Below are 27,300 nucleotides of genomic sequence, written 5' to 3' on the forward strand. Positions count from 1 at the left end.
TTTATGCTTAACTTTAATTTGAAACAAAATATAAATTTATATATTTATCTTAAACTTGCATATTATTTTAGAGCTTTACTTGATTAATTGCTAATATAGATATATTATTATTTTTTTAAAAGAAAAAAAAACTTTCTTGGGCACCAAGCCATCTAATTGAGAGAAATTAGTACATAATAATGTAGATAAACGCAGGGGAAAAGGGCAAATTGGATAGCTTTACATCTGTAGGGCAAAGAACAGGGGAAAACTTTAAGATCGGTTTTGAGCATTGATTTATGGAAATTTTGAAGCTTCCATGGTTGATACTGAAATGATTGGTAATGGGAGTAAATAGGTAGCAACTTGGGTGTCAAAAAGAGAAAACCTTTCAAACTCCACCCTCCAAAAATCCACGCTCTAGGATCCCTACAATCAAGCTCCCCTCAAAAACCAAACAAATAAACCTCTCCTTTTTCCAGGGGGAATCCTAAATCCCAATCCTTTACAAAAAATAATAAGACGACAAATGGAGGATTGCATGAGGGTCTGCATGAGAAAGCTAGCGCTTTGGTTCACCAAAACGTTCAAACCCCTCATGACGCACGACGAGCTCGAGCCCATCATGGCTACCATGGGCTTCGTCGGCCTCCCGCCCGTCCAGGGAACTTCCGCGGTCGCCTGGAAGGAGTACGTCCACACGGCGTCCCCGGGGCTTTCCTGGCGCTCCAAGTCTTCGTATTGCTTGGGCTCCACGGCAGGTGAATCACCTACGACGACGCCGCCGCCCAGACCGAGGCTGCCATACCCCAGGATCGATGGGCTCCACATTTACACCTACCGCGCCTTCATTGACGCCGTTAACTTCTATCTCGAGATGTGCGATATCTCTGAACTCTTCCACATTAGGTACGGATCGTTTTTCTTTATTCTCTTCCCCCCAAGCAATTTCTTTTCTCGTTTTCTTTTACTCTAACCTTTTAGTTTTATTGGAGTTACTGTCTTAAAGTCTGTTCGTTGCAAAAGTAAATTACTTGTTCCACATTTATTGCTTGTATTGAAACCGGTAATTTATTGTGCCCAACTACTCTCTCTTATCATTCATTCATTCATTGTTATTCCACTTTACTGTACAATTCTTTGATGAGTTAACCCCGAAAACAAGACAATCGTAGTTTCATATGCCATTTGATTTGTGTGATACTGCTTGCTACCTGCCCATTGAGAGAACCACTTTCATACTAACTGACGTTCAGACCTTTGGACAATTCAAGAAACTGGGTTAAATTATTTGCCTTTTTTGCTTTTATTACTATTGTTTTTTCTAATGAGTACTTGAGTTTTGTTTGGTAACAACTATCTGTAACATTATATACTTTGTAGCTCATTCCCGTCCAGGTGCTAGCCTTGTTTAGATTGGATTGGTGAGTTTTGAATGGTCCAAATTATAGCTATGATTGTTGATCTAGCAGGAATGCTTAACTATCCCACCATATCTCCCTATAAAATGCTTGTTAGAACATTTTCCCCCTTTTCTTCTTACCTTTTGCTAATATGTTTCATCATGAGAAATTTGAGAAGGATTCAACCTTATTCAAATATTTTGTTCAAGTATGTTAAATAAATGCAAAGTTGATCTGTGTTGTATAATTTATTCTGATAGAGGGAGTGCATGTGTGCCCCTGGTAAATATCTTTAATCTTTGCAGATATAAAAATAAGTTTAGCAGGCCTTATTGAAGCATCTTCACTGACAAATACGTGCAGAATCATGGATATTAAATTAATTAAGTAATGTTTTTTTTCCAAGCTCGATGACTTGATTTCTTTTACTAATAGTCTATACTGGTTCCACTTGTTTTTTCCTTCAGGGGGATGCCTCTTCATCGGATTCATGACCGAAACAGGAAGTGGCGATGCATGGAAGAAGATGATAGTGTCTTTGTCTACAGGGAAGGAACACTGGAACAAACAACATATAACTTGTATCACTTCAACAAGCCAAACTCCAGTTGCAACGGCCACAGTTCCATAGTCATTCGTGACAAAGGGAACACCATCCCGGTTAGCTGCATTGTCCCATTGAAGGATATTATAGTGTGGCTAGAAAGATGCTAGGGAAGGGAACTTAAGCATAAACACCTATATACATAAATCTTCACTTTGTCTTAAAACTTTTTACAGAATATTTGGGATTCTCTCTTGCCGGTAAGGCTCACATTTTTGTCATAGTATTGATATTATCCACAGCTGTTTTCTTCAAGATTTTGAAACAATGATTGTATGGTTAATCACAAAGAATAATATCGTGTTAGAACGACATAGATGGCTTTGATCATCATTAAGAAAGAAGGAAAACAAGAGAGATTTTAAGAACTGGAAAGTGGAAAGAAGTAGAGTGCTTCCTTGATAACCCGTGGGCGGTAGCTTTATATTCGGTGTAGCCGAGTTCGATTGGACCCCCAGGATTTTGCATGGAACTGACAAGGTCGGCTCTGCTGCTCACATGGCGACATCTGTGTGTGGCTCTGTTGCTCACACGCCTCAGGGTTCTGCTGGACCCTTGTTTGTACCTTTCTCTGGGTTGGGCCAGGTTCGTTGCAGCAGAGCATAAAAGATACAAGCAACAACTTGCTATTGTCTGCTATGGTGCCAAACGTCCCAAAATTGAAGGAACATATCTGCTTTAGAAGTCCCTCTAGACTTTAGACCCTCTTTTCATTATCTCTTTTTTTGGTCTTTATCAGTTTTTTCAACAAAAGAATCCCAAAATTAAGGCTAATAAGATTGGTAATTTGAGATGACGGATTGTAATTGTGTTGTGTAAATGTAAGAGAATAATTGATAAAGTTATTTTGTCATAAAACACAATATGTTTATTATACAGGTTACAAGGCATAAAACAATTAACTCATTTAAAGGCTACGGTTAACTTATTTAAAAATGATTAATTCATTTAAACATGAATAATAAGTTCATTTATGTATTTTAAATATTAACAATTCAATAAATGAGTTTAAACGTGTTAGATATATTAAATAATATGAGTCAATTTGTTAATATAATATAAGTACAGGTAAATAAATATGTTATATACAGATTAAATGTGTCAATTCGCATAAAATATAAAATAATAGACGAATGAGTACAGTTATAAAAAACCTAAACCATTTATTTTTATATCATGTCCAAAATTACCAAATTACCCGCAATGCTGTTAATAACTTGCTGTCCAGATCATGGATTGAAGTTAAACTACATTTATAGCATGTCGCAGCCAATTCCGGCAACAGCGTCAGTGGGCTCACGCCTCATGGTGGCCCACTTGAGCTAATTTCTCCTTCGATTTATCCCGCCAAAATTTTGCGCCCTTTCTCTCTCTCACCTGGTGACATCTCATGCAAAACACTAGCACAGCGCGTTTGGTATAAGAAATAACTAAGCTATTTCGCTCTATTCCCATCTATAATTTTTCTCCCTTGTTTGGTTTAGGATTGTGTTGAGTATAATGTCTGCTAGTGAGCGCCTCCCAACAGTCAAAGCCTTTTTCCCTGTGAAGTCCCTCCCATCATTATCTTTCTCTCCTAAAAAGAAGAGCCAATGGATGTATCTTGACTTCTTTAAGTACTTTGCTAGTTGCTATAAACAAATCTAAAACCCTTCATAATTGTTTTAGGATTCTTAATAGTCCTAGTTTATCTTTTTCTCAGACTTTCGCTTTTCCTGTCTGCCACCATTACAAAGCCTTAGACCCTTCTGGCCTTGCTCTCGTAATTATGTAGCCAAATGCAGGCAGCACACTCTTTTTCAGTCTCATTACCAACTAGAAAGAAGAAATGAAAAAAAAGAAAGCATTCCTTCTTTTCCGTTATAGACAAAGATACCCTTCATCAGGCTCTCGTCGAGTGACCCCACAAATATGAGCCAAGGAGCCCTATTTGTCTTTTGGCCTAAGTTCAAACTTTGTACTCTGAATGCGGTTTCCACCTAGATTACAAGTTAAGGACAGACCTAGCTTAGTTTCACCTCAACAAGGAGTTTGAGGTCCTTTCCCCAGGGAAAGGGGCTTTTTTAACCCTTCCTCTCACAACAATCCCCATAAAGAGGAAAGAAGAAAAAGAATCACATATAATCATTAATCACTACTCAAAGTTCTCAGAGGCCTCAAATGGGTGCCCTTGAAGTTACAGTTCTCTATTTGATTCTACTGCTAACAACCAAGGTCATTTCCAAGGAAGAAGAATGGAAGTCAGCTACTGCAACATATACCAAAGAGACAGACGGATCAATCATCAGAGGTACTTTCTATTGCAACTTTCGATTTAGAGTTTCAACCACAGAATGCTCTTTTATATTAACAAGTATTTCAAATTGGTACAGAAAACTAAAATTAATTTAAGCTAACAGTACTGGCCTAATCTGGCAGGAGGAGCTTGTGGTTATGGGGATATTCACAAGGCGACCTATGGGAAGTACAGTGCTGGACTTAGTACCAAGTTATTCAACAAAGGGAGTACCTGTGGAGGTTGCTTTGAGCTCAGATGTGTTGACCATATCTTGTGGTGTCTCCAAGGGAGCCCCTCTGTCATCCTCACTGCCACAGATTTCTGTCCACCGAATTATGGGCTTTCAGCAGATTACGGTGGCTGGTGCAATTTTCCCAAGGAACACTTTGAGATGTCTGAGGCAGCGTTTGCTGAAATTGCAGAGAGAAAAGCAGACATTGTGCCGGTTCAGTATAAGAGGTATGACATATCAAACTATATACGTTTGGCAAGTTTTAATAAAATTTTCATATATTTGTATCAAAGGAATCATAGTTTGTGCAAACATTGTGTAGGGTAAAGTGTGAAAGAAGGGGTGGGATAAGATTCACAATGAGTGGGAGCTCTCACTTCTGTCAGGTCCTGATTACCAATGTGGGATTGGATGGTGAAGTAGTAGGAGTGAAAGTGAAGGGCCCCAAAACAGGGTGGATACCTATGGCGAGAAACTGGGGACAAAACTGGCAGTGCAATATCAACCTTATAGGACAGCCACTTTCTTTTGAGGTAACTGCCAGTAGCGGCCGGACACTTGCATCTTACAGTGTTGCTCCAGCAAATTGGCAGTTTGGTCAGACGTATGAAGGAAAACAATTCAAGTAACGAAACGATCTCTGAGATTTTTATATAGGGAAAGATGGCATAGATAATTTCACCTCTCAGCCATTGCTGGAAACTTTAAGATCTATACTGAAGAGGTGTACAAGTTCGCACTAACGAGATAGTGTGAAAGTGAGAACATCTCCAGATTTGCCATTGAAGCGGCATAATAGTCAAAAGAGAAGAAAAAGTGTAGAAAAAGGTTGAAGAAACAGGAATAGAAGGTCCCAGTTTTGTCACTTTTTTAATATTGTTGCTAGAGAGCATAATTTTCTATGCAATGTATGATTATTTAAAAGCAACGTTATATATAAATCTCACCTTGCATTCTCTGGTTTTGCTTTTGAGTGTATTTCCAGATGCTGCGCCCGCAAAATATTTTGCTTCCACATGAAGAGTAAAGCTAATAGCTGCGAAATATGGAAATCAGCTCGGCAGAATGCCCACAAAAGGGCACCCACCCCCTAAAGGCTCTAATGGCACAAAGCAAAAGTCGTTGATCCTTAAGTCTGGGCAGCTGAGATAACAATCTAAAGAATAAACTGATAAACAGCCAAAATACAGGACCTGCACGACTGGTAGTATTACATCAGAGAAAGTAAAATACTAGGAATTGGCATCTTATTACCACTAGAAATAAGTTGGCTCTGCCAAAATACTATAGGTAATACCAGAAAGCGATCTCTAGTTTTATAAAAGGTTCTCTGAAAGCTGGCTCCAGACCACTTACAAACAGTGATTAATCAGTTGTCCTACCAAATAAGTTAATAGCTAGCTGTAACCTCTTCTTCCTCCTTAAGGAACTCCAAAGATTCACCATAATATTTCTGAGCATCCTGTCTTAAAAGTGCTGAAGATCCTGTTTCGCCTTTCGATTCTAGACCGTTTATGAGTATTCTAAATGATGATCTATCTGGTTCACACCCTATAGCTTTCATCAACCCATAGCAATCCATCACGAGTTGAGTGAGCTTAAAATTTATCAATGCATTGAATAGAGCATTGAAACCCTCGATGTTTTGATCTAATTTGCTTTCTGTTTTCAAATACGAGTAAAGAAGCTCAGCCTCTTTAAACAACCCATTGCTGGCAAACACTGCAATCAAATCAGCATATAACAAGACCTGAGGCTTGTACCAGACCTCCTTTCGAATTTCGTCGAAAACCTAGATCAAATAACCAAAATTTATACTGATATCAGTTGTTCAGTTTCTGATTAGCACAAACGAAAAACAAATAAGTAAGTCTAGTGGTAATGGAGTATAATAATTGATTAAATCCATTACTCTTTCGGATTAAATAAAATCAAAATTGGCGCTTCAAAGAGGAAACGTAAACATGAATTCCAGAAATTAATCATAACAAACAAAAAAGGATTAACCAGTTAAGACATTATTCTCCAAACTAAGATTAATTAATGCAATATTTTCACTTCCATTTCATATTTTTCAAGAAATTGGATTGCGAATTATAATGAAAATAAAATAAAATGAAAAAAAAAAAAAGAGGACGAAGAAAGAAAACGAACCTTGAGAGCCAAAAGGCATTCGTTTTGCCGGAGGAGTTCCCGGAGAACAGCCATCATATCGAACTTCAATAAGCGCCGGAACTTGAAGTCAAAGACGCGCTCCAGTTCCGGCAAGGGATTATTATAAGTGTTGCGGTTGGCTCGCTTCAAGGCCTGCACGGCTTGAATTGCTTCGATGCTGAGATTCCTGCCTCTCTGCAGCGGCTTGCGGTTCTTGCTTCTGTCTTTCATGGTAATCACCACGGCTTTATGGTTCAATCTGAATTGCAGAGAGGTACTGCCTCTATCAGTAAAGAAGCAAGCTGAAGGAGTTGGCGCTGCAATCGTTTGATTCATTCCTTCATTCTATATTTTCGGCTACTGCAGGAGCTTCTTGTGGTGGGCTTCAGCCTTCAGGACCAAACGCGATAAAATAACGGCTTCCAGACAAACCCCACCATACACTGCAACATTGACACCCCCTAGATTTTCTTTCAAACAAAAGTGTCCAAGGGTCAAGCCCGTAGATCCAATCCACCCCGGGTCGAGTTCGGGTTTTATGATTAAACTTGAGCCCACGTCCACGTGATATATAAACAAACAACGTATTTTTATTTAATTTTTTAAAAATTTTATTCTAATATTTTTCTTGCTCAAATATTTAAACATTATCTATAACATATATATATATAAATACGGGTGTTAAAAAAATTTTTGATTGACAAAACTATCATATTTTTTTATTATATTTTTATATTATTATTTTAAATTATTTTTATGGTCATATTTATTCATTATAATCTTCAATTGTTATTTTTTAAAATTTTTTATTAATGTTAACAAGATTTATCTATTAAATATAATAATTCTAATTGTATCTAATGATTTTCATTAAAATATTTTTTAGTATAAACATTAATAAAATTTATCCAATTTGTAAAGAAAAATTTATCCAAATGGAATGATTTTCCTTAAAATGTTTAATATTGAATAATTTATAAATTAAAATAATAAAATTTTAATAATGTATAATTGAAACGTCAATTATCTTTTTATATAATTATTTTTCGATTGTAATTGTCTTTTATTTATAAATAACAACTTTTCACTTTAAAAATATTTTTATTTTACATAGAATTGCTAGTTAAAAATAAATAAAAACAAGTATTTATGAAAATGGGTGAGTCGAGTTTAATCGGATTTGATTTTCCATAGATGAATCTTTTTGGGACTATCTTAAGCCTTTTTTTGTAGATATCTCTAATTTAAAAATAACAAGTTGATGGGTTTAAATTAATCATTTGAAATTTATATATATAATATTATTTTTAAGATAACAATTGAGATTTGGTTTAATTGTTGTTATCTCTCTTTATGAGTTAATTAAGATAAAAAAACTTAATAGTATGTTTGGTTAACGGAATAGACAAGAATGAAATAAAATAGTTATTATGTTAGAATAGAATGAGGTGGGAATAGAATAAAATAATTATTGCTTAGTTTGATATGACAAAGGGAATAAAATAAAAATAATTATTATGACTTATTGTAGTATTTGGTTGGTAACAATAATTTTGAAATAAAAAATGAATAGAAAATAAAAAGACAAAAACACTTTTTATTATTTATATGACATTTTATTTTTATTAGATTTTTTAAATATTAATAATATAGAATTTAATTAAAATATTAATAATTAATAATTTAAACATTAATATTTTATTTAATTTGAAAATTATTATGATTAATTTTTATTTTATTTTATTTTTGAAAATTAATAATTGATAATTTATTTAAAATATTAATAATTGATCATTTCAATATTAATATTTATTTATAATTTAATTATTTATATTTTAAAATATTAATATTTTATTTAATTTAAANGATAATTTTATTTTATTTTATTTTATTTTTTAAATATTAATAATTGTAATTATATTTTAAAAATAATTAAATAATTGATGATTTAATTATTAATATTATTTATCTAATTTAAATGATATTATGTTTTTTTTTTTATTTTATTTTATTTTTAGATATTAATAATTTATAATTTATTTTATTAATAATTGATAATTTAAATATTAATATTTATTTATAATTTAATATTAATATTTTAAAATATTAATATTTTATTAAAAGTTGAAATCAAGTGACAAAAAGAGGAGAGAGAGAAAATAATAAAAATTACAAATGAAGTTGTAAATTTTCAAACTTGTAAGGGGTATTTTTATCTTTATTAATTTTTTAATTTATTCCTCAATCATGGAATAGCTAATAGCATAAGGAGGATGATATTAGCTATTCCTTGGTTTTAAAGGATTTTGGAGAATAGCCATTCTTATGGAATTACTATTCCTTTGACCATTTTTCACCCAAACAAAGAAACCAAATTTTCTTGGGAATAAGTCATTCCCCCAACCAAACATGCTATAAGTCTTTTCTTTTTTAAGATTTTCTCAAATATAGAAAAGGAAAATTTTTATAATCATTCGATTTAAGTTTCGATCATTAACTTTCGAATCAATTTAAATAGGTCAAAATAAATCATGCAACTTTGCTATAATCGTGAAATTCAAATCAATCACATCTTTTAAAAGTTTAAAGAATAGCCTTTATGTTATTATCTTTTAAGACTAAGAAATGACTTTTAATAATTTTCTCCTTTTCAAAATTAAGATAAAAAGGCACTTGAGCGTTTATCGCATTTGTTGATGTATGATATTTCTTTCAAAAAGAATAGAGTTTGAATCATTTTTCTTCCAAATATATAAACAAAAGTTTAGAAACTTCTAAAAACTCAAACACTTATTTGTACAAAAGCTCATAAATAAAGTTAAGAGAATACCTCATCCTTAAATCTCATTGAAAGATAAAAGACTTTCATTCTTGCCTTACATTAAGTAAAGTTAAAATTGTCAAGCATTGGAGGTGTGGTGATGGAATAGCCTTCTCTAAACATATTCACTTGAGCCATATATAGAGATTTAATCACAAGTTAACTTGAAATTAAATAGAGAGGGCAGTGTAGGGAATTTAAATATAATGATTTAGAGAGGTTTGGTCCTTTCTCGAGATACCTATGTCCTCTCCTTTTACTTCCCCTGCCAAGAAATCGGATTCACTAAGTTTTCTTAAGGATACCTCACTCCTTGATCTCAAATAAGATCTAAGTTTTTAGAATAATCTCTAAAAGGTTGAATGTTTGCTAGATAAGTATGGGGGAAATGATTTACCAAGATTTAAATACAAGAATAAAACTTTAAAACTAAAAGTACATGATTATTTTTTAAATGCTTGAGGAGGTTATATAAATGATCTTCAAGATTATTCCCTCTTTATTCAGATGTGTTGCAGTGCCCTTTCTATAATTGGATTAAACTTATAGTCGTTAGGGTTGCTTTAGGATAAAAATTAACCATTATTTTATGAGAAAAATGACTATTGCAAGGCTAAAACCCTTTAAATGATCGATACACTAAGACAAGGGATCTATCCTTGGAAGTAAAATTGCTCTAGAGATAGAGGCGGAGCCACCTGCCATCCCTCAAATTTTAATTTATTATAATTATTATAAATATAAAATTTAATGTAATATAATATAATTATTTTTTAATTATTTCTCATCCAAAATCCTAAACTCATGGGATCGATCCAATGAATGAGGATATCAATCCCCTTTTCCTTGTTTTCAAATCCTACACACTCTTTCTTATTTCCTTTCCTTTAATCACCTTTTTGTAAATTTAAAAATTAATCATTTGAAAGTCAATTTAAAGTAAAAAAAAAAAAACGAAGACATAAATTAAGAAACTTTTGAAAAAAATATTTTTCACTTAATTTTGAATCCAAAAATAAATAAATATTTACAAAGTAAAATTCTTTGGATTTTCTTTTAGCTTAGTAATGAAAATATTTTTTTCACTTTCGAAATTTTGAATTCTTAAAAAAAATGTTAGAGCTCAAGAACATTTCCTTTTCAAGAATAAAATGATTTATTTCTCAAAACTAATAATGTCAAAATTATATTAAATCCAAATTTATTTTTTCCTTTGAGTATCAATTGGACTTGCCGTTGTACTTAAATAAATAACAAAGATCTGTCGAAGCCTAGGCTGGGTTGCGTGGACGGTAAGTATGGCCTATGGGTGCATGGTCACCCTCACGGCCCCTTTTATTTCCTTAAGGTTGCTGTTTAAATTGAAAATTTCGACAGTGTTAAATATTCACCCCTGGCTTCATCACAGCCGTTCCTTTCACATCAAATAGACTTAACGCACCGCTGCAAGTCCCTGAAACGTTGCTGTATCAGTCTCCTATCCTTTTTCGAGTTTCTCTTCATCTCCCGTTTTGTTTCAGAAATGGCGACTCTCGTTGCAGGGACGCCATGGATGAGAATCAGAGTGTTCCCTGAACTCGGCCCTCCGTTTCTTTTTCGCCGCCGTTTTCGTAGAAATCTCTCCGTGCGCGCATCAATTGATAGTGATGTTCCGGTCAGAGTGCGTTTCGCTCCTTCGCCAACCGGCAATCTCCACGTCGGCGGTGCCCGAACTGCTCTTTTCAATTACTTGTTTGCTAGGTTTTTTGCTACTACTTCTATTCTTCTTGTACATTAATTCTTATTTTCCATGTCGAACTTAGTCAATTATGATTTTTTATTTGTTCTTCTGGAATTTTAGATCGAAAGGGGGTAAATTTGTGCTGAGAATCGAGGATACTGACTTGGAGAGGTCGACGCGGGAATCAGAGAAGGCCGTGCTTCGAGATTTAGCTTGGCTTGGTCTTGACTGGGATGAAGGTACTGTTTATCTGCTTTTATCATTGTGTTTTTGTTTCAGTTAATTTGGTTTGAAATGTGTTACTGCAATTCTACATGTACTAGCATTCTGTTCATCACTTTTAGCATTAATAGATTTCTCTGTTTCTATGTAGGCCCTGGCGTGGGTGGGGACTGCGGTCCTTATCGACAATCTGAAAGAAATGCTATGTACAAGCAATATGCTGAGAAGCTCTTAGAATCTGATCATGTTTATCGTTGTTTTTGTTCCAATGAGGTAATTGCTCTATAAAGGTCACATTACATAACATTTGGCCCTAAGTTAGTAAAACATTACAAATGAGAAGAGATTTGAATTGCTTTCGTTTTCAGTTGATTGCCTCTAGAAATCGGAAGAAAACTATTTCTTTGGATATTAAATGTGAATCTCCTGTCTCAAAAGACATAGCCTATGATCCACTTGAACTATTAATAGCGTGATTCTGTATCTATGAATTATGATCACTTTTTAGCACTCAACTCATAGGTGCTTTTTTAATCTTTTATAGGAACTTGAAAAAATGAAGGAAATTGCAGAGCTAAAGAAGCTTCCTCCAGTGTATACGGGTAAGTGGGCCACTGCAACAGATGAAGAAGTACAGGATGAGCTAGCAAAGGGAACCCCATATACATATCGATTTCGTGTTCCGCAGGAAGGGAGCTTGAAAATTAATGACCTTATTCGAGGTGAAGTAAGTCCAATTGATTGAGCTATTTCTCCCTTAATAGCCTTGTGACCAGCAAACCGCAATTTTTTGTATGTAATCTAAGGATTTTTAACTCAGTGGCATCATTATGTTTAAGCTTCAGGAGTCCCTTAACAACAGAATGTATAACACTTAACTGTAATTTAGTTATATAGGCACTAACTTTGTTGGATAGTGTCATGAAGGTTAGCTGGAAATTGGACACACTTGGAGATTTTGTTATAATGAGGAGCAATGGACAACCTGTTTACAACTTTTGTGTTACAGTTGATGATGCTACCATGGCTATTTCACATGTTATAAGGTAATTAGAGAAGTCTAATTATTTGACCATTTTTCTACATCCGATATCTGTTTTCTTTGCGATTGTTTTGGTCCTTTGTCCTCACACTCTCCGTATGCTGGCATTCCAGAGCGGAAGAGCATTTACCGAATACTCTAAGGCAAGCCTTAATATACAAGGTAATCTTAAAAAGCATCAGTTGTTTTTGAGATGTTTGGTGGCTCTTGGAGTTTCTGTTTTCTTTCAACAATATGAGGATGCAAATCTTGGAATTTAAAAAATATTTTGCCACAGGCTCTTGGATTCCCAATGCCTTTCTTTGCCCATGTTTCTTTGATTCTTGCACCTGATAGAAGTAAATTGTCAAAACGCCATGGTGCAACTTCAGTTGGTCAGGTAGCTATCTTCAGTCTACTTTGTTTTGTGGCAAATGTTGGGAAATAAGCATGTTACTCTGATTTTCTTGGGTTTTACTGGAGTATGTTTTAGATTGAGGATTAAATTCTCCATGTGTAACAATTACACTGTTCCAGTTCAGAGAGATGGGATATCTGCCTCAGGCAATGGTGAATTACTTGGCACTTTTAGGTTGGGGTGATGGAACTGAAAATGAATTTTTCACAATTGAGCAACTTGGTTAGTTTTTCCTTCAACTTGCTCTGATGTAAATGCTTCTCTACTCTTAAGTCCTAAACAGCCTGCCCTCTCTCCTCCCCTCTCTATGAAAAAGAGAGAGGGAGAGAAATAGAATGAGGAAAGGAAAATCATGATCAGCTTAGGAGATATTATCTGGATGATTTAATTTGACCTATTTCTCACTTGAATATTGTTTTCATGCAATTCACAGTTGAAAAATTCACAATTGGTCGTGTTAACAAAAGTGGTGCTGTTTTTGACTCTACCAAGTTAAGGTAACTTCTCAATGCTTTTAAGTTCCATCCTTTCTTACATTTGGCAACTATTCCCAGGGTATTTATATAACATGCTGTGGGATATAGACCAAAGATCTTCTAGTTGCATGGCTGTCTTACGTGTTCCTATATTTGCTCATATTATCATGATCTGTGTTTTCTTAAATTGTACGATATATGCAAGTTCCAAGCTTGATCAAGTGATTCACAGGGGATAATTGTCAAGAACTACCATGGATTTTGCAATTTGTCTTGCAGCACTAGAGAAGAACTAAGACTGAAATATATCTGTTTCTTGTCTGCTAAATATTGCTATGGTAATATACTTTACTAATTTATTTCTTCCTATGAAACTAAAGGTGGATGAATGGTCAGCACTTAAGAGCACTTCCATTTGAGGAGTTGACCAAGCTTATTGGTGAGCACTGGAAGAGTACTGGTCTTCTTACAGAGTCGGAAGGGCCATTTATAGATGTAACTTTCTTTCTAACACATATTTTTAAAGTATTCTGTATTTGAGCAACATCATGTACAACAAGATTATGATAATAATTTCATGTGAATATGTCCAAAACAGGAGGCAGTTCTGCTACTTAAGGATGGGATTGACTTGGTAACGGATTCCGATACAGCACTCTCAAACTTACTGTCTTATCCTGTGCATGCTACCTTGACAAGGTGATTATCAAATTCTTGCCCTTAAAACTTTTGGTCTTTACAACATTATTTGGTATTATATTCTGGATTGGTACTTGTCTTGATGGAAATTTTGGTTGTGGTCGTGCAGTCTTCCCAGTCTCATAATGTCAGGGTTAAAGCCTTTAGTATAGGCATTACTAAAGTTCTAATTTTTGGATCCAAATACTGAAAATGTTTGAAATATTACATAGACCATCAGAAACTGAGAACACAGCTTTGAAACATTATGCATTCTCCATTTTTTGGGTTTGTTGGTCTTAGTGAGTTTGTGCTAACAAATGAATATTTTATCAGAAATTTTGGGGATTTTTGGATGTTTAGAGTCTGAAAAGCACCATAATATCATCAGACTTACTGGTGCAAAATTTGTTCTTGAGTTGTTACAATAGCTTTCAAGATGCCAAAAGCATGTGCAGGAGTTTGGTTATGTCAACAAATTCTATCGTTATGTTGTTTGGCTTTGTGTCTTTTGCAGTCCTGAAGGTAAACCTGTTGTAGAAGATAAACTTTCTGAGGTTTCTGCCAGCCTCCTAGCTGCCTATGATAGTGGTGAACTCCTTGGTGCGTTGGAAGAAGGCCATGCTGGCTGGCAGAAATGGGTAAAGGGCTTTGGCAAAACTCTGAAGCGCAAGGTGGGGTTTGATTTATAGATTGCAGTTATTTGTTCCTGATTTTTCCATTTTGGCCTTCTTGAAATGATAATACCATGCATGGTGCTGAACTTAGAATTGCCTTGCTACAACTCTCATGGCAGGGGAAATCACTTTTCATGCCCCTGAGAGTGTTATTAACAGGAAAACTCCATGGACCTGATATGGGATCCAGTGTAGTCCTAATCCATAAAGCTGGAAACTATGGTGTTGTTGCTCCTAAAGCTGGGTTCGTGCCATTGAGAGAAAGGTTCGAAATGTTGAGGCAACTTGACTGGGAAGCACTCAACCAGGATCAGCCTGCTTTGGAGTCTGCCGCCACCGTATCAAATTAGAAATTGAAGTTTTGTTCAAGTTTTTGCAATCTAATCACTTGTTTGCAATTTTGGGTTTAGATTCTTTTTTCCACTTTCAAAGCCATTGATGAGATGATGTAGTTTGATATTACTATAATCTTATGATGTCTACGAATGTGATAAGCATGTATGCAGTGTTAACTAGGATATTTCTGAATCATGTGGAAGGTTTTCTACTGCACTGTGAAATGTTTCGACCTTGGCGGACAAAAGGTTATCTGCAGATCCGGAAGCAGATTAACAGTCTTTTGGGACACTGCGGTAATTGTCTATACGCGACGCTAACCATAGGAAGAATGCGCCGTGGAATAGTGTCGGTAATTGATTTGGCTTCTCAGCCTAACAATTGAAAAGCAGTGTTGACGGGCTCTGAAATTCAATCATTGCAACCACAAAGCAATGCCTGTTCGCAATCAGAGTTAACCAGGGCAACACAAATTTAGCTTAAATGCCGCTGCTTTTGACTCAAGCGTTCAAGTTTGAAAGGTTTACAAAGAAAATTCAGAGAGCTTGAAACATATTAGGCTACAAGTCAAGAAGACAAGCAGTCGAACTGATTCAGTGGTCAGAATTTTAGCAAGGAATTCAAGAGTTAAACAAGGAAAACAAGTTTTTTCTGTAAATTTTGGGGTCGAGTTTGGGACAATGAAACGGATGAAAGTGTAAGGGACAATGAGAAAGGGACTAAACAACTAAAACCAAAAAAAAAAAACCATTAATACTCAGTCGTTGGAGACTTGGATTGGATGCGACTGTTTCTTAATGTTCACGTGACAATCACACAGCAAACGACAGACCAAAAGAAAATAGGAAGTGTAATTCTAACCAAACGCAAGATCGAGTGGGAGAGAGCGTGCGTTAATTAGCCGTAAAGCCCCATGGCATGTAGTAGTAATATAGCGATCAAGCACGCATCTGTCGGCTCGGCTCCTCCCATTCCATTTCCGCCCCGTAGAATTAGTCAGTTTCCAAATTAAAAGGCTCCTTCCCTCTTCTATCTGGATTCTATCTCTCATTCATTTCAGTTTCAAACTAATGAATTTGTATTTCAACAAACACTCGGATCAGATTTCGCAGATCTGAACAGAAAAAAAAAAGAAGAAGAAAAAAAGTGATGTCGGCTTCCCAAACACTCGGCGGCCCATCGCGGTGCGGCCGCGTGCTGGGCCCGTCGCTCGACAAGATCATCAAAAACGCCGCTTGGCGAAAACACTCTCACCTCGTTTCCTCATGCAAATCCACTCTCGACAAGCTCGAGACTCTCTCCGACTCCGCCTTATCCGATCCGACTTCTCCGCTACTCGGCCTTTCCTCTTCGGACGCCGAATTCATCCTCAACCCTATCCTCCTAGCCCTCGACTCCAATTACGCCAAAGTCGCCGAGCCCGCCCTCGAATGCACCATCAAATTATTCTCTCTCGGCCTTATTCTCGGCGAGATCGACAGCAACAGCTCCAATTCCATCCTATACAAAATTGTCGAAAGTGTTTGCAAAGTCGGCGGCATTGGCGAGGAATCGGTCGAGCTTGCGGTGCTCCGAGTTTTACTCTCTGCCGTTCGATGCCCCTGTGTTTTGATCCGTGGCGATTGCTTGCTTCACGTCGTTAGAACTTGTTATAACGTCTATTTAGGCGGTTTAAACGGGACCAATCAGATCTGTGCTAAGTCCGTTCTAGCTCAGATTATGCTCATTGTATTTACCAGAGCGGAAGAAGATTCTATTGATGTTTCCCTCAAAACAGTGTCGGTTAATGAGCTTTTAGAGTTTACTGATAAGAATTTAAATGAAGGAAGTTCAATTTATTATTGTCAGAATTTTGTTAGCGAGATTATGAGTGCTAGTGAAGGGGTTCCAGATTTAAAGCTTTCGCAGCCTGGTCCGGTTCAGGAGTTACAAAATGGTGAGTCTAGAGTGTCGAAAGGGGAAGAGAAGGAAGAAGTTGGGGAGGAAGAGACGAAGGAAGGAGTGGAATCGGGTTCCAGTGGGATTAGTAGTAAAATTCGGGAGGATGGGTTTCTTGTTTTTAAGAATTTGTGTAAGTTGTCCATGAAGTTTTCATCACAGGAGAATCCGGATGATCAAATCCTTTTGAGAGGGAAGACGGTGTCTTTGGAACTCCTCAAGGTTATTATGGATAATGGGGGTTCAGTTTGGCGCTCAAATGAGAGGCAAGTCATTCTATACTATGTTCATGGAGGATTCTGATCTTTGATTTCCTTGAAGTATGCACTTATTATTTAATATAATTAGTTGTTGTGGTTGTTGATATGTTGCCATTTACTTTGGGCTTTATATTCTATAGTTATTTGATATTTTCAGGTAGTTGTTGGGCTCCTAGTAATATGATTGTCGTGTTAAGAACTAGAAAATGTTAATGAATATTTAGACTTTAGATGTTTGCTTATGTTATCAAGATGTCGGTATTATATAATCGAGTAAAAAAAAAGTATTTAGTTTTCATATTCCCAAACTATGTCAGAAATATATCCAGCACCTCTATGTGGACACAAGTATGGGGTTTGATTCTCCAATTATAGGGGAAACTCAAGAAAAACCTGAATGCACTTGTCTCAGACACAGCAATTTCCTATACTCAGACCTGGCAACAAAACTCTGAAATAGTCCCTTCTTTTCAAGTGCTTATATAGATGGTACTGGGTAGTGGGATTTTCATGAATTTTCTGAAGATTCATCTCTATAGCTAGTTGTTAGAAGAATCAAATTAAAAGAAAAATGCTCCAAAACCATTATCAGTTCTTTCCTTTTTGAAAAAAATTTATAGTTTATCTTGCAACTCTTGTAGAATTGTTGATGAATAACTTACGTGTTTTTGTGCCTTCTTCAGTTAAAATTTATTCTAGTTTTCTTATATTCTGTGATACATGGTGCAGGTTTCTTAATGCAATTAAGCAGTATCTCTGCTTATCATTGTTAAAAAACAGTGCATTGTCGGTGATGTCAATTTTCCAGCTCCAGTGTTCTATTTTTACGAGCTTGTTAACAAAATTTAGATCAGGGTTGAAAGCTGAAATTGGAATATTCTTTCCCATGCTTATCCTCCGAGTTCTAGAGAATGTTCTCCAGCCAAGTTTTCTACAGAAAATGACTGTCCTTAATTTGTTGGAAAAGATTGCTGGGGATTCACAGGTTATCATTGACATATTTGTGAACTATGACTGCGATGTGGATTCGCCAAACATATTTGAAAGGTATTTTTTTCCCTTATAATTGCTTTTGTACAATTGTTTGAAATGAGTGCTGCTTTCATGTCCTCAAATGTTCACCATGTCAAATTTTCAATAGAAGTATCAAACAGATCATATGTGAAATTGTATATGAATTTGAAACCTGTTCTCATATTTTGCAAGAAGAAGGTAGGTCAACATAGGAATTAACTCAAGCACCAGTAATTGGGTGATGTTCTCAGAGCTTGCTTTAGCTTATTTTCGAATGCAATTATTTTAATTTCTTTTCTCTTTTTTTTTCATATTTTTTTAATGTGTCGCACTTTAGTAACATTTTTTAAAACTCTTATAATGAAATTGTATGTGAAATCATATATGAATTTGAAACCTTTTTCTCCAATTTTGCAAAAAGAATGTAGGTCAACACAGGAATTAGCTCAAGCACCGGTTATAGGGTGATGTTTTAAGAGTTTGCTTTAGCTTCTTTTCTATTGTAATTTTTTAATTTCTCATTCTTTTTTTTAATTTCTTAAAGTGTCGTACTTTAGTAAAATGTATTAAAACTCTTATAATTCCATCAGATATTTGCAGGATTGTCAATGGCCTTCTGAAAACTGCTCTAGGGCCTCCACCTGGTTCGACCACGACTTTATCTGCAGTCCAGGATATTACTTTCCGGCATGAATCAGTGAAGTGCTTGGTTGGCATCATTAAGTCAATGGGAGCTTGGATGGACCAACAACTGAAGATAGGTGATTCTGACTTGCCAAAGAGCTTCGAGAGTGACACTTCAGCAGAGAGCCATTCAACCCCAACTGCAGAAGATGGAACTGTCCCTGATTGTGAGTTGCATCCAGAAATGAATCCTGAATTGTCAGATGCTGCTACGCTTGAGCAACGCCGGGCTTACAAGATTGAACTCCAGGTTAGTTATTGCTTTAAGTGGGGATAGAGCGTGACTGAATCTTCATTTAGCACATACTTATTTAGTACGCAAATTGTCATGGAGGGCTGCCTTGATGTATCACGATAATTTTCCATATTACCATCAGCTTCTATCATGTCATGTATATTTTTGTTGCTTAAGGATATATTTAGTTTTCTACTTTTCTTCAAAAGCTTAGTTTTACTGACAGCTTTACTGGGTTACATGCAGAAAGGTGTCTCATTGTTTAACAGGAAGCCTTCCAAGGGCATCGAGTTTCTTATAAACACCAAAAAAGTTGGTGACGCTCCAGAGGAAGTGGCTTCTTTTCTGAAGAATAACACTACTGGACTAAATGAAACCATGATTGGTGATTATTTGGGTGAAAGGGAGGAATTCTCTTTGAGAGTCATGCATGCTTATGTGGATTCCTTTAATTTCAAATCTATGGATTTTGGAGCAGCGATAAGGTTCTTCCTACGTGGCTTCAGGTTACCAGGAGAGGCGCAGAAAATTGACCGCATCATGGAAAAGTTTGCTGAACGCTATTGTAAATGCAATCCAAACTCATTTACTAGTGCAGATACTGCCTATGTGCTGGCATACTCTGTCATATTGCTCAACACTGATGCCCATAATAGCATGGTCAAAGATAAGGTTTGTTTGTTGAACCTGTTTTTGTCTTCAGCACATCACTAAATTGTGAGCTTTTGCTTTACTTGTGGGAGTTTTTATTTATTTCATAGTATTTGAGCTAAGCTCAGAAGCTGATTTTGATAAATTCGAAAGAACATATAGATGTACACGCATTCTTGCTTGCTTGCTTACGTATGCACTTGTGCTTATGTAGAATCTTTTTGATCTATTTTGGGGCTTGTAAGTAATTCTAGTGCTTTAAATTCTTCCTGTCAATGTTATGGAATTTTCTTTGTACTCCTGCGAATTATGTTTTTAATTGTACATAGCTAAACTTACAATACGTTTGATTCTGTTCTAATTTCTGCTATATGTGCCTTCTGTATTCAGATGACCAAGTCTGATTTCATCCGAAACAACCGAGGTATAGATGATGGCAAGGATTTACCTGAGGAGTATCTTGGTGCTCTTTATGATCAGATTGTGAAAAATGAAATTAAAATGAATGCTGATTCTTCTGTTCCTCAAAGCAAGCAGGCAAACAGCTTAAATAAGTTACTGGGTTTGGATGGTATACTCAATCTGGTCAGTTGGAAGCAAACAGAAGAAAAGCCATTGGGTGCAAATGGGCTTCATATAAGACATATCCAAGAGCAGTTTAAGGCGAAGTCAGGAAAATCAGAGTAAGTTTTTAATTTGATACATTTTCAAGGTTTGCTCCTTCCAAGATGATTGGCAGGGCAAGGAATAGAAGGTTGGCTCTAGTTTAGGTCATATGTTGGTTATGTCTTGAACTGTAGTTTCAATTTGATAGTTTGACATTGTATTCTTCCTTCTTACCATTTATCTGTGACGATGCTTCAGATGATTCTTCTCATTTTTATATATGATTAGAATTGTTATAAATGTCTGATAAAAGAACAACATGCATCATTAAACAAAGGGGATTCAATTCTTGTACTTTCCTCTATATATTCTCTCCATCCTGCTTCTGTTTTAAATTGATCTTTGCTCTTTTATCATCCCAATTTTTTCATAGAATACCTACATAATGTTTGTTAACAGTAGCCTTTTTTTCTTTTGCTGTTGCAGGTCTGTTTATCATGCTGTTACTGATGTAGCAATCTTGAGGTTTATGGTGGAGGTCTGCTGGGGACCTATGCTGGCAGCATTTAGTGTCACTCTTGACCAGAGTGATGATAGGCTTGCTACTACTCAATGCTTACAGGGCTTTCGACATGCTGTGCATGTCACTGCAGTAATGGGCATGCAGACCCAGAGAGATGCCTTTGTCACTTCTGTGGCAAAGTTCACTTTTCTCCATTGTGCTGCTGACATGAAACAAAAGAATGTTGATGCTGTAAAGGTAAGTATTTGTTTGCACATAAGAAGAAAGAATGAATCTTCCCACTGGTTTTATCATTTGTTACATCAAAGGAAGAGTTAGAATTGCTTGCATTTGAACATTAGCCCGTACAGCCTCCCAGCGCAGATACCATAAAATTTGTTTCTTATGCATTGTACTTTTATTCTTTTTTGTTCCTATTTCTTGGCATTGCTTGGTTATGAAACATTGATAATATAGTAGGTAGAAGCAGAACCAATTAGCCTAAACTGTGATGGTTGAATAAGTAAAAGTTTTCCTATTACTTGTAAGTAAAGTAGGTGTGAAAATGTTTCAAATTTTGTTACTAATGCATGTAGCATGTGTATAGTAAAAGTTTCTTTCTGTGATATGTTCTTTATATATCTCTCTTGTTGAAACGTTTACTTTATACAGGCAATAATATCTATTGCCATTGAAGATGGTAACCATCTTCAGGAAGCCTGGGAGCATATATTGACATGTCTGTCCAGAATTGAGCATCTGCAACTGTTGGGAGAAGGTGCACCAACTGATGCATCCTTTTTATCTGTATCTAACACTGAAACAGATGAAAAGACACCAAAATCTGCTGGTCTTCAATCTCTGAAGAAAAAAGGAACCCTCCAGAATCCAGCTGTAATGGCAGTTGTTCGAGGGGGTTCATATGATAGCACCACTGTTGGAGTCAATAATTCAGGACTTGTAACTCCAGATCAGATTAATAACTTCATTGCAAACTTGAATTTACTGGATCAGATAGGAAATTTTGAGTTGAACCATGTTTTTGCTCATAGCCAAAGGTTAAACAGTGAAGCAATAGTGGCATTTGTGAAAGCCCTTTGCAAAGTTGCTATATCAGAATTGCAGTCTCCAACAGATCCTCGAGTTTTTAGCCTTACAAAACTAGTTGAAATTGCGTAAGATTCTTATATTTTTCTTTTAGAAATGTTCCTATAATGCCTTGTCCCCTACCTCTCTCCAATTTTATCTCAATCTCCCCTCACCTTTGTGTGCCTATGGAGTTTCTTATTCAACAATGTTCTATTGCAGGCATTACAATATGAACCGCATCAGATTAGTTTGGTCCCGCATGTGGAATGTTCTCTCTGATTTCTTTGTTTCAGTTGGATTGTCAGAGAATTTATCTGTAGCAATTTTCGTGATGGATTCATTGCGGCAGCTTGCTATGAAATTCTTAGAGCGTGAGGAGCTTGCAAATTACAATTTCCAGAATGAATTTTTGAGACCATTTGTGATTGTTATGGAGAAAAGCAACTCTGCAGAAATAAGGGAATTAATAGTTCGATGCATTTCTCAGATGGTACTCAGTCGTGTTAGTAATGTGAAATCTGGATGGAAAAGTGTTTTTATGGTATGCTAAAGGCTCATATAAAGGTTTCTATTGCCATGCAGCTCCGATAGCCTTTCTTTTTACACAATTCTGTCCTTTTCTCAGGTGTTCACGGCGGCTGCTGCAGATGAGCGGAAGAATATTGTCTTGTTGGCTTTTGAGACAATGGAAAAAATAGTGCGAGAATACTTTCCTCATATAACTGAGACAGAGACTACCACCTTTACTGATTGTGTAAGATGCCTCATCACGTTCACAAATAGCCGGTTTAACAGTGATGTTAGCCTCAATGCTATTGCATTTCTCCGGTTCTGTGCTGTCAAACTTGCTGAAGGAGGACTTGTTTGCACTGATAAGAGCTGGGATGATAGTTCGTCCATTTCAATTGCAAATAAGGATGATTCAGATGTACAAAGTTTCACTGATATTGATGATCATGGATCCTATTGGGTTCCTTTGCTAACAGGTAATCTGCTGGTTTAGTTGCTTACAAATCCTAAAACCTTGTTGACACTGTTATGCAATATGGATGGCATCATAGGCTATTTGTGTGACCGGCTCCTTAGCAATTGAACTAAGCTGATTATATGGTTCACTTAGCATGTTTGATTGATGGATACCATATTATAGGGCGTGCTTGGTTGTGGGGAATGGAATAGCCATTCTTCCCTTATTTTCATTCATGAGATAAAGTTGCATTTGGTTCAATGGAATGGCTATTCCTCGAAATAGCCATTCCTAGAGGAGCCTGAATAGCCATACCAAAGGACCTTGGTAATGGCTATTCCAAATTATTGTGAATAAGAAAAGAAGTTGATTAGACAAAAATACCCTTTTATAATTTAAAAAATTTCTGTATAAAATAATACTAAATCTATTTTTTCTCTCTTCCTCACTCCTCTCTCTAAAGCAGAGAAGACACGAAATTTTTTACTTCATTTTCAAAAAAAAAGAAATAAAATTATTTAAATATTATTTAATATATTATTATTATTTAAGAATAATAAATATTATAAAAAATTATTTAATAATATTATTTAAGAATAATAAATATTATAAAAAATTATTTAATATTATTATTTGAATATAATAAATGTAATAAAGAATATTATTCAGTATTATTTAAATTTAATGAAGAATATATTTCATCTTTTAATATTAAATATTATTTAATTATAATAAAAGGTTTCATTATCTTCTAATACAAAATATTATTAAATTATAATAAAAATATGTATGTATTTTGGTGAAAATATTATTTAATTATAGTAAAAGGTATTTTGATTTTATTACTTAGAATATATTTATCTTTTAACAAAGTAAATTCTTTAATTTTAATAAAAGATTTTGTTATCATTTTCCATTTATTCCTTAATTATTCCTAAAACTATACTTGTCAACCAATCATTGGAATAAATCATAATAATAATTCTTATCCTATTCCATTCTCATGAACTAAACTATATAATAGTTATTCCTTCCGGAATAACGATTCTATTTCTCTTCTATTCCATTCTGCAAACCAAATGTACCCTTAGTTCAAAATGTAGATGTCACATTTTCACTTGTTGTGCTTTGCTTTTTTGCCCCATCAGGTCTCTCTGCTTAAGTCCAATGGTAGAGATTCCAATTAGTTGTTTAAATCATTGCACAGGATCTGCTTTCATGATTGCCCTTGCTTACACCCCACTGTTGGGGGTCTCTATAAGCAATTCATTATATATTAAGGCCTTAAATGTTACTCCTCACAATTGAAGTATGTTTATCAATCCATCAACCTAGACCCAATTTAGGTTAGACTACTATTGTCTATGTTGAATGTCAAAAATAATCCCAACTTGCTTTGTGAAAACTGTGTCTCTCTGAAAGGCAACATGATTGTTATCACTCGTAGTTTTCAATGTTGCAAAAATTAAGTGCCTTTTCTGTTTCTCAGTTTTAGAATTTTGATATTTTGTTTCAGGTTTATCAAAACTAACATCCGACTCAAGATTAGCTATTCGAAAAAGTTCATTGGAAGTGCTTTTCAACATCCTCAAGGATCATGGTCATCTTTTCTCCCGAACATTCTGGATTGGTGTTTTTAGCTCTGTTGTTCTCCCCATATTCAATGGTGTATGTGAAAAGAGAGACATGCATATAAAAGATGAGCAGGTTTCACCAACTTCGAAATCTCCACATCCTGATGGAAGTATGTGGGACACTGAAACTTCCGCCGTGGCAGCACAGTGTCTAGTAGATCTATTTATCAGTTTTTACAATGTATTAAGGCCCCAGCTATCAAATGTGGTATCTATACTGACAGGATACTTGAGAAGTTCTGTACAGGGTCCTGCAAGCACTGGGGTTGCGGCAATGTTTCGTTTGACGGGAGAGTTGGGAAGCAGACTTTCAGAAGATGAATGGCGAGAAATCTTTCTGGCTTTAAAAGAAGCAGCCACATCAACATTGCCAGGGTTTATGAAGCTTTTGAGAACCATGGATGACATCAAGGTGCCTGACAATTCTGAATCCTACACTAATACTGAAACCTGTTCTGATCATGGATTGACCAATGAAGATCTTGAGGATGATAATCTGCAAACTGTGGCTTATGTGGTTTCAAGAATGAAGAGTCATATTGCAGTCCAGCTGCTCATTATACAGGTTCTTCCTTTGCACGAGATTTTTTTTGCATGCTAGTAATGACTCTTTACTTTTATCATAGAAACACTTGATGTAATAATCATATTTGTTGTGATTTCATCATTTCAGGTTATAAGTGATATGTACAAAACGCATGTACAATTCTTGTCAGCTGCCAACATCAATATTATTGTTGAGATATTTTCTTCCGTTGCATCACATGCTCAGCAATTGAACTCTGAGACCATCCTGCAAAAGAAAATACAGAAAGCGTGCTCAATCTTGGAGCTCTCTGATCCTCCTATGGTTCACTTTGAAAATGAGGCTTATCAAAATTTCCTCAACTTCCTCCAAGATTTGGTGAAAAATAATCCATCTGTCTCTGAGGGGATGAATCTAGAATCACTACTTGTGGCAGTGTGTGAAAAAATATTGCAGATATACCTCAACTGTACTGATTACCACTATGTGCAGCAGAAATCTGCTGACATGCCAGTGACCCATTGGATTCTTCCATTGGGTTCAGCCAAAAGGGAAGAACTGGCAGCTAGAACTCCTTTACTTGTGTCAGCATTGAAGGTATTAAGTGGTTTGGAGGGGGATTCTTTTAGAAAGTACACGTCAAGTTTTTTTCATCTGTTGGTAGATCTTGTAAGGAGTGAGCATAGCTCGGGAGAAGTTCAACTTGTTCTAAGCAACATATTCTCCTCATGTATAGGTCCAATAATAATGCAGTAAGTTATTATTTTATACAATATTGCATACTTATATGTCATTAGCATATCACAGTTTTGATCTTTATAGTTGGCACGATGAGGAGCCAAAGACATCATCGATATTATGATTTTTTTGTAGCATATTCCGAGTTTTTTCTTCTCTTTTCTTGTCTCTGCATTTTTCTCCACCTCCAAACGAGAGTGTAAATGTGAACATTCGTGATGGTATAAATTGAAGAATTCTTCTAATTTGAAGTAATGCCTCTCTGGAATTAACATGATCCTCTTATCTTTATTTGTAAGGTCCTGTTTTTGGTTGTTAGTGCATGATCTTGTATGGTCATATTTAATTCCTGTTACTGGATGAACTACTATTTGAGTATTCTCATCTTTGATGGGGGCAGTCCAGCACTAGCAGCAAACGCATTGAGTTAAAAACAAAGCTTTAGTAGGTGAGGGGAGAGCATGTGGACTTGCCCAGTTGCTGCCCCACAATTCTTTTTCTCATCTTTTCTATTTCGTCTTTTACCTTTCCTATACCAAACAAATTACTAGTAACAGATTCCTGAAAAAGCCCACTTCCTTTATTACTACTCAGCCAATTGTTGGCTTTTGACCTGCAAACGAATCTTGATTAAAAGGTGAAGTACAAAATGTGAACTCAAAAGCTCAACCAGATTTTTGAGTCTTTGAGCCCCCTCTACGGTATCCAAGTCAAAAAGTGCAATTTCAAAGGAATCTGCCTTTATTTGAAGAGTCATTAGCAGGCCATTTTGTTGGCTTTTTTCTCCTGGAACAAATATTTGGTTGCAATTCTCTCTCATCAAAGCGTATGTACATGAGATGGGAAACGTTCTACCACCAGAATCTTTTTTTTTTTCCTCCAAATTGGGCAAGCAATAATTCCAAAAGTTTTTGTTTGACAATTTTGCTCTCTAATTTTCAACCTTGATTTCTCATTTGTCTGCAAACAAGATATGGTTTTTGTCATCGGCATTATTTTCCAAATTGAGTCACCTACGGTGCTACATGTTCTTGTCGCCTTTAATTATAGTTTTGGTGAAGCCTAACTCGTGTCCTTTGCATACACCGATACCGCTCAAGTCTACATAGACTTCTTTTAATATTTGATGTTGAATATGGCCCCCACACCCAATAGTCCATTTATGAGTCATTAGCAGTGATTAGGTTTGCAATTTCCGATAATTCATTTAAAGTTTTTTCTTTTTATTTGAAAGAAGAGGATTCAAACTCATATTCATTGTATTAATTAATGAACCAAGCATTTGGGTGTCATGTAAAGTTATTTTTAGTTACTGCTTATTTCATTTGTTATTCAATGTAAATTATAAACCAAGAAATAAAAAATTTAAAATTATAATTTTACTTCACAAACCAAACCAAACCAAAAACTATTAGTTTCCACTTAATTCCATTAATC

At 35.5% G+C, this 27,300-nt stretch overlaps 5 protein-coding genes across 6 annotated transcripts; 4 read left to right on the forward strand and 1 right to left on the reverse strand.

Moving 5' to 3' along the window:
- Positions 186 to 2,241, forward strand: LOC18608384. Its single transcript, XM_018115355.1, has 2 exons — positions 186 to 888; positions 1,850 to 2,241. Exons 1-2 carry the CDS (start codon positions 509 to 511, stop codon positions 2,094 to 2,096), a joined length of 627 nt encoding a protein of 208 aa, XP_017970844.1. The 5' UTR covers positions 186 to 508; the 3' UTR covers positions 2,097 to 2,241.
- On the forward strand, positions 3,944 to 5,460 carry LOC18608385 (expansin-A20). Its single transcript, XM_007043042.2, has 3 exons — positions 3,944 to 4,276; positions 4,405 to 4,723; positions 4,819 to 5,460. The coding sequence occupies exons 1-3, from the start codon at positions 4,147 to 4,149 to the stop codon at positions 5,123 to 5,125; spliced, it is 756 nt and encodes a 251-aa protein (XP_007043104.1). The 5' UTR covers positions 3,944 to 4,146; the 3' UTR covers positions 5,126 to 5,460.
- Positions 4,264 to 7,081, reverse strand: LOC18608386 (pentatricopeptide repeat-containing protein At3g46870). Its single transcript, XM_007043043.2, has 3 exons — positions 6,651 to 7,081; positions 5,444 to 6,288; positions 4,264 to 4,674 (listed from the first exon to the last, which is right to left on the reverse strand). Exons 1-2 carry the CDS (start codon positions 6,984 to 6,986, stop codon positions 5,887 to 5,889), a joined length of 738 nt encoding a protein of 245 aa, XP_007043105.2. The 5' UTR covers positions 6,987 to 7,081; the 3' UTR covers positions 4,264 to 4,674; positions 5,444 to 5,886.
- LOC18608387 (glutamate--tRNA ligase, chloroplastic/mitochondrial) lies at positions 10,867 to 15,214 on the forward strand. The gene is made up of 13 exons (XM_018115506.1): positions 10,867 to 11,211; positions 11,312 to 11,430; positions 11,565 to 11,686; positions 11,958 to 12,140; positions 12,341 to 12,459; positions 12,569 to 12,617; positions 12,733 to 12,834; positions 12,972 to 13,074; positions 13,286 to 13,349; positions 13,709 to 13,823; positions 13,927 to 14,027; positions 14,524 to 14,680; positions 14,803 to 15,214. The coding sequence occupies exons 1-13, from the start codon at positions 10,994 to 10,996 to the stop codon at positions 15,031 to 15,033; spliced, it is 1,683 nt and encodes a 560-aa protein (XP_017970995.1). The 5' UTR covers positions 10,867 to 10,993; the 3' UTR covers positions 15,034 to 15,214.
- On the forward strand, positions 16,169 to 26,133 carry LOC18608388 (brefeldin A-inhibited guanine nucleotide-exchange protein 1). Of its 2 annotated transcripts, none has more exons than XM_018115504.1 (11): positions 16,169 to 17,223; positions 17,947 to 18,264; positions 18,832 to 19,165; positions 19,397 to 19,822; positions 20,192 to 20,484; positions 20,894 to 21,167; positions 21,582 to 22,084; positions 22,218 to 22,539; positions 22,624 to 22,984; positions 24,482 to 25,164; positions 25,273 to 26,133. In XM_018115504.1, exons 1-11 carry the CDS (start codon positions 16,169 to 16,171, stop codon positions 25,879 to 25,881), a joined length of 5,178 nt encoding a protein of 1,725 aa, XP_017970993.1. In that variant the 3' UTR covers positions 25,882 to 26,133. The 2 variants fall into 2 exon arrangements, with proteins under 2 accessions (XP_017970993.1, XP_017970994.1); XM_018115505.1 differs by having other exon boundaries at positions 16,854 to 17,223; positions 18,822 to 19,165.

The sequence above is a fragment of the Theobroma cacao genome, chromosome 2, assembly GCF_000208745.1.
Source record: "Theobroma cacao cultivar B97-61/B2 chromosome 2, Criollo_cocoa_genome_V2, whole genome shotgun sequence".
Lineage (NCBI taxonomy): Eukaryota > Viridiplantae > Streptophyta > Magnoliopsida > Malvales > Malvaceae > Theobroma > Theobroma cacao.

Coding starts and splice junctions, on each gene's coding strand:
- LOC18608384 (XM_018115355.1), top strand. CDS start 509: ATGGAGGATTGCATGAGGGTCTGCATGAGAAAGCTAGCGCTTTGGTTC. Junction 889..1,849: donor TCTGAACTCTTCCACATTAG/GTACGGATCGTT, acceptor TTTTTCCTTCAG/GGGGATGCCTCTTCATCGGA.
- LOC18608385 (XM_007043042.2), top strand. CDS start 4,147: ATGGGTGCCCTTGAAGTTACAGTTCTCTATTTGATTCTACTGCTAACA. Junction 4,277..4,404: donor AGACGGATCAATCATCAGAG/GTACTTTCTATT, acceptor CTAATCTGGCAG/GAGGAGCTTGTGGTTATGGG. Junction 4,724..4,818: donor GTGCCGGTTCAGTATAAGAG/GTATGACATATC, acceptor AACATTGTGTAG/GGTAAAGTGTGAAAGAAGGG.
- LOC18608386 (XM_007043043.2), bottom strand. CDS start 6,986: ATGAATCAAACGATTGCAGCGCCAACTCCTTCAGCTTGCTTCTTTACT. Junction 6,289..6,650: donor AATGCCTTTTGGCTCTCAAG/GTTCGTTTTCTT, acceptor TATTTGATCTAG/GTTTTCGACGAAATTCGAAA.
- LOC18608387 (XM_018115506.1), top strand. CDS start 10,994: ATGGCGACTCTCGTTGCAGGGACGCCATGGATGAGAATCAGAGTGTTC. Junction 14,028..14,523: donor GTGCATGCTACCTTGACAAG/GTGATTATCAAA, acceptor TGTCTTTTGCAG/TCCTGAAGGTAAACCTGTTG. Junction 14,681..14,802: donor GCAAAACTCTGAAGCGCAAG/GTGGGGTTTGAT, acceptor CTCTCATGGCAG/GGGAAATCACTTTTCATGCC.
- LOC18608388 (XM_018115504.1), top strand. CDS start 16,169: ATGTCGGCTTCCCAAACACTCGGCGGCCCATCGCGGTGCGGCCGCGTG. Junction 20,485..20,893: donor GCGAAGTCAGGAAAATCAGA/GTAAGTTTTTAA, acceptor TTGCTGTTGCAG/GTCTGTTTATCATGCTGTTA. Junction 22,540..22,623: donor GATGGAAAAGTGTTTTTATG/GTATGCTAAAGG, acceptor TCCTTTTCTCAG/GTGTTCACGGCGGCTGCTGC.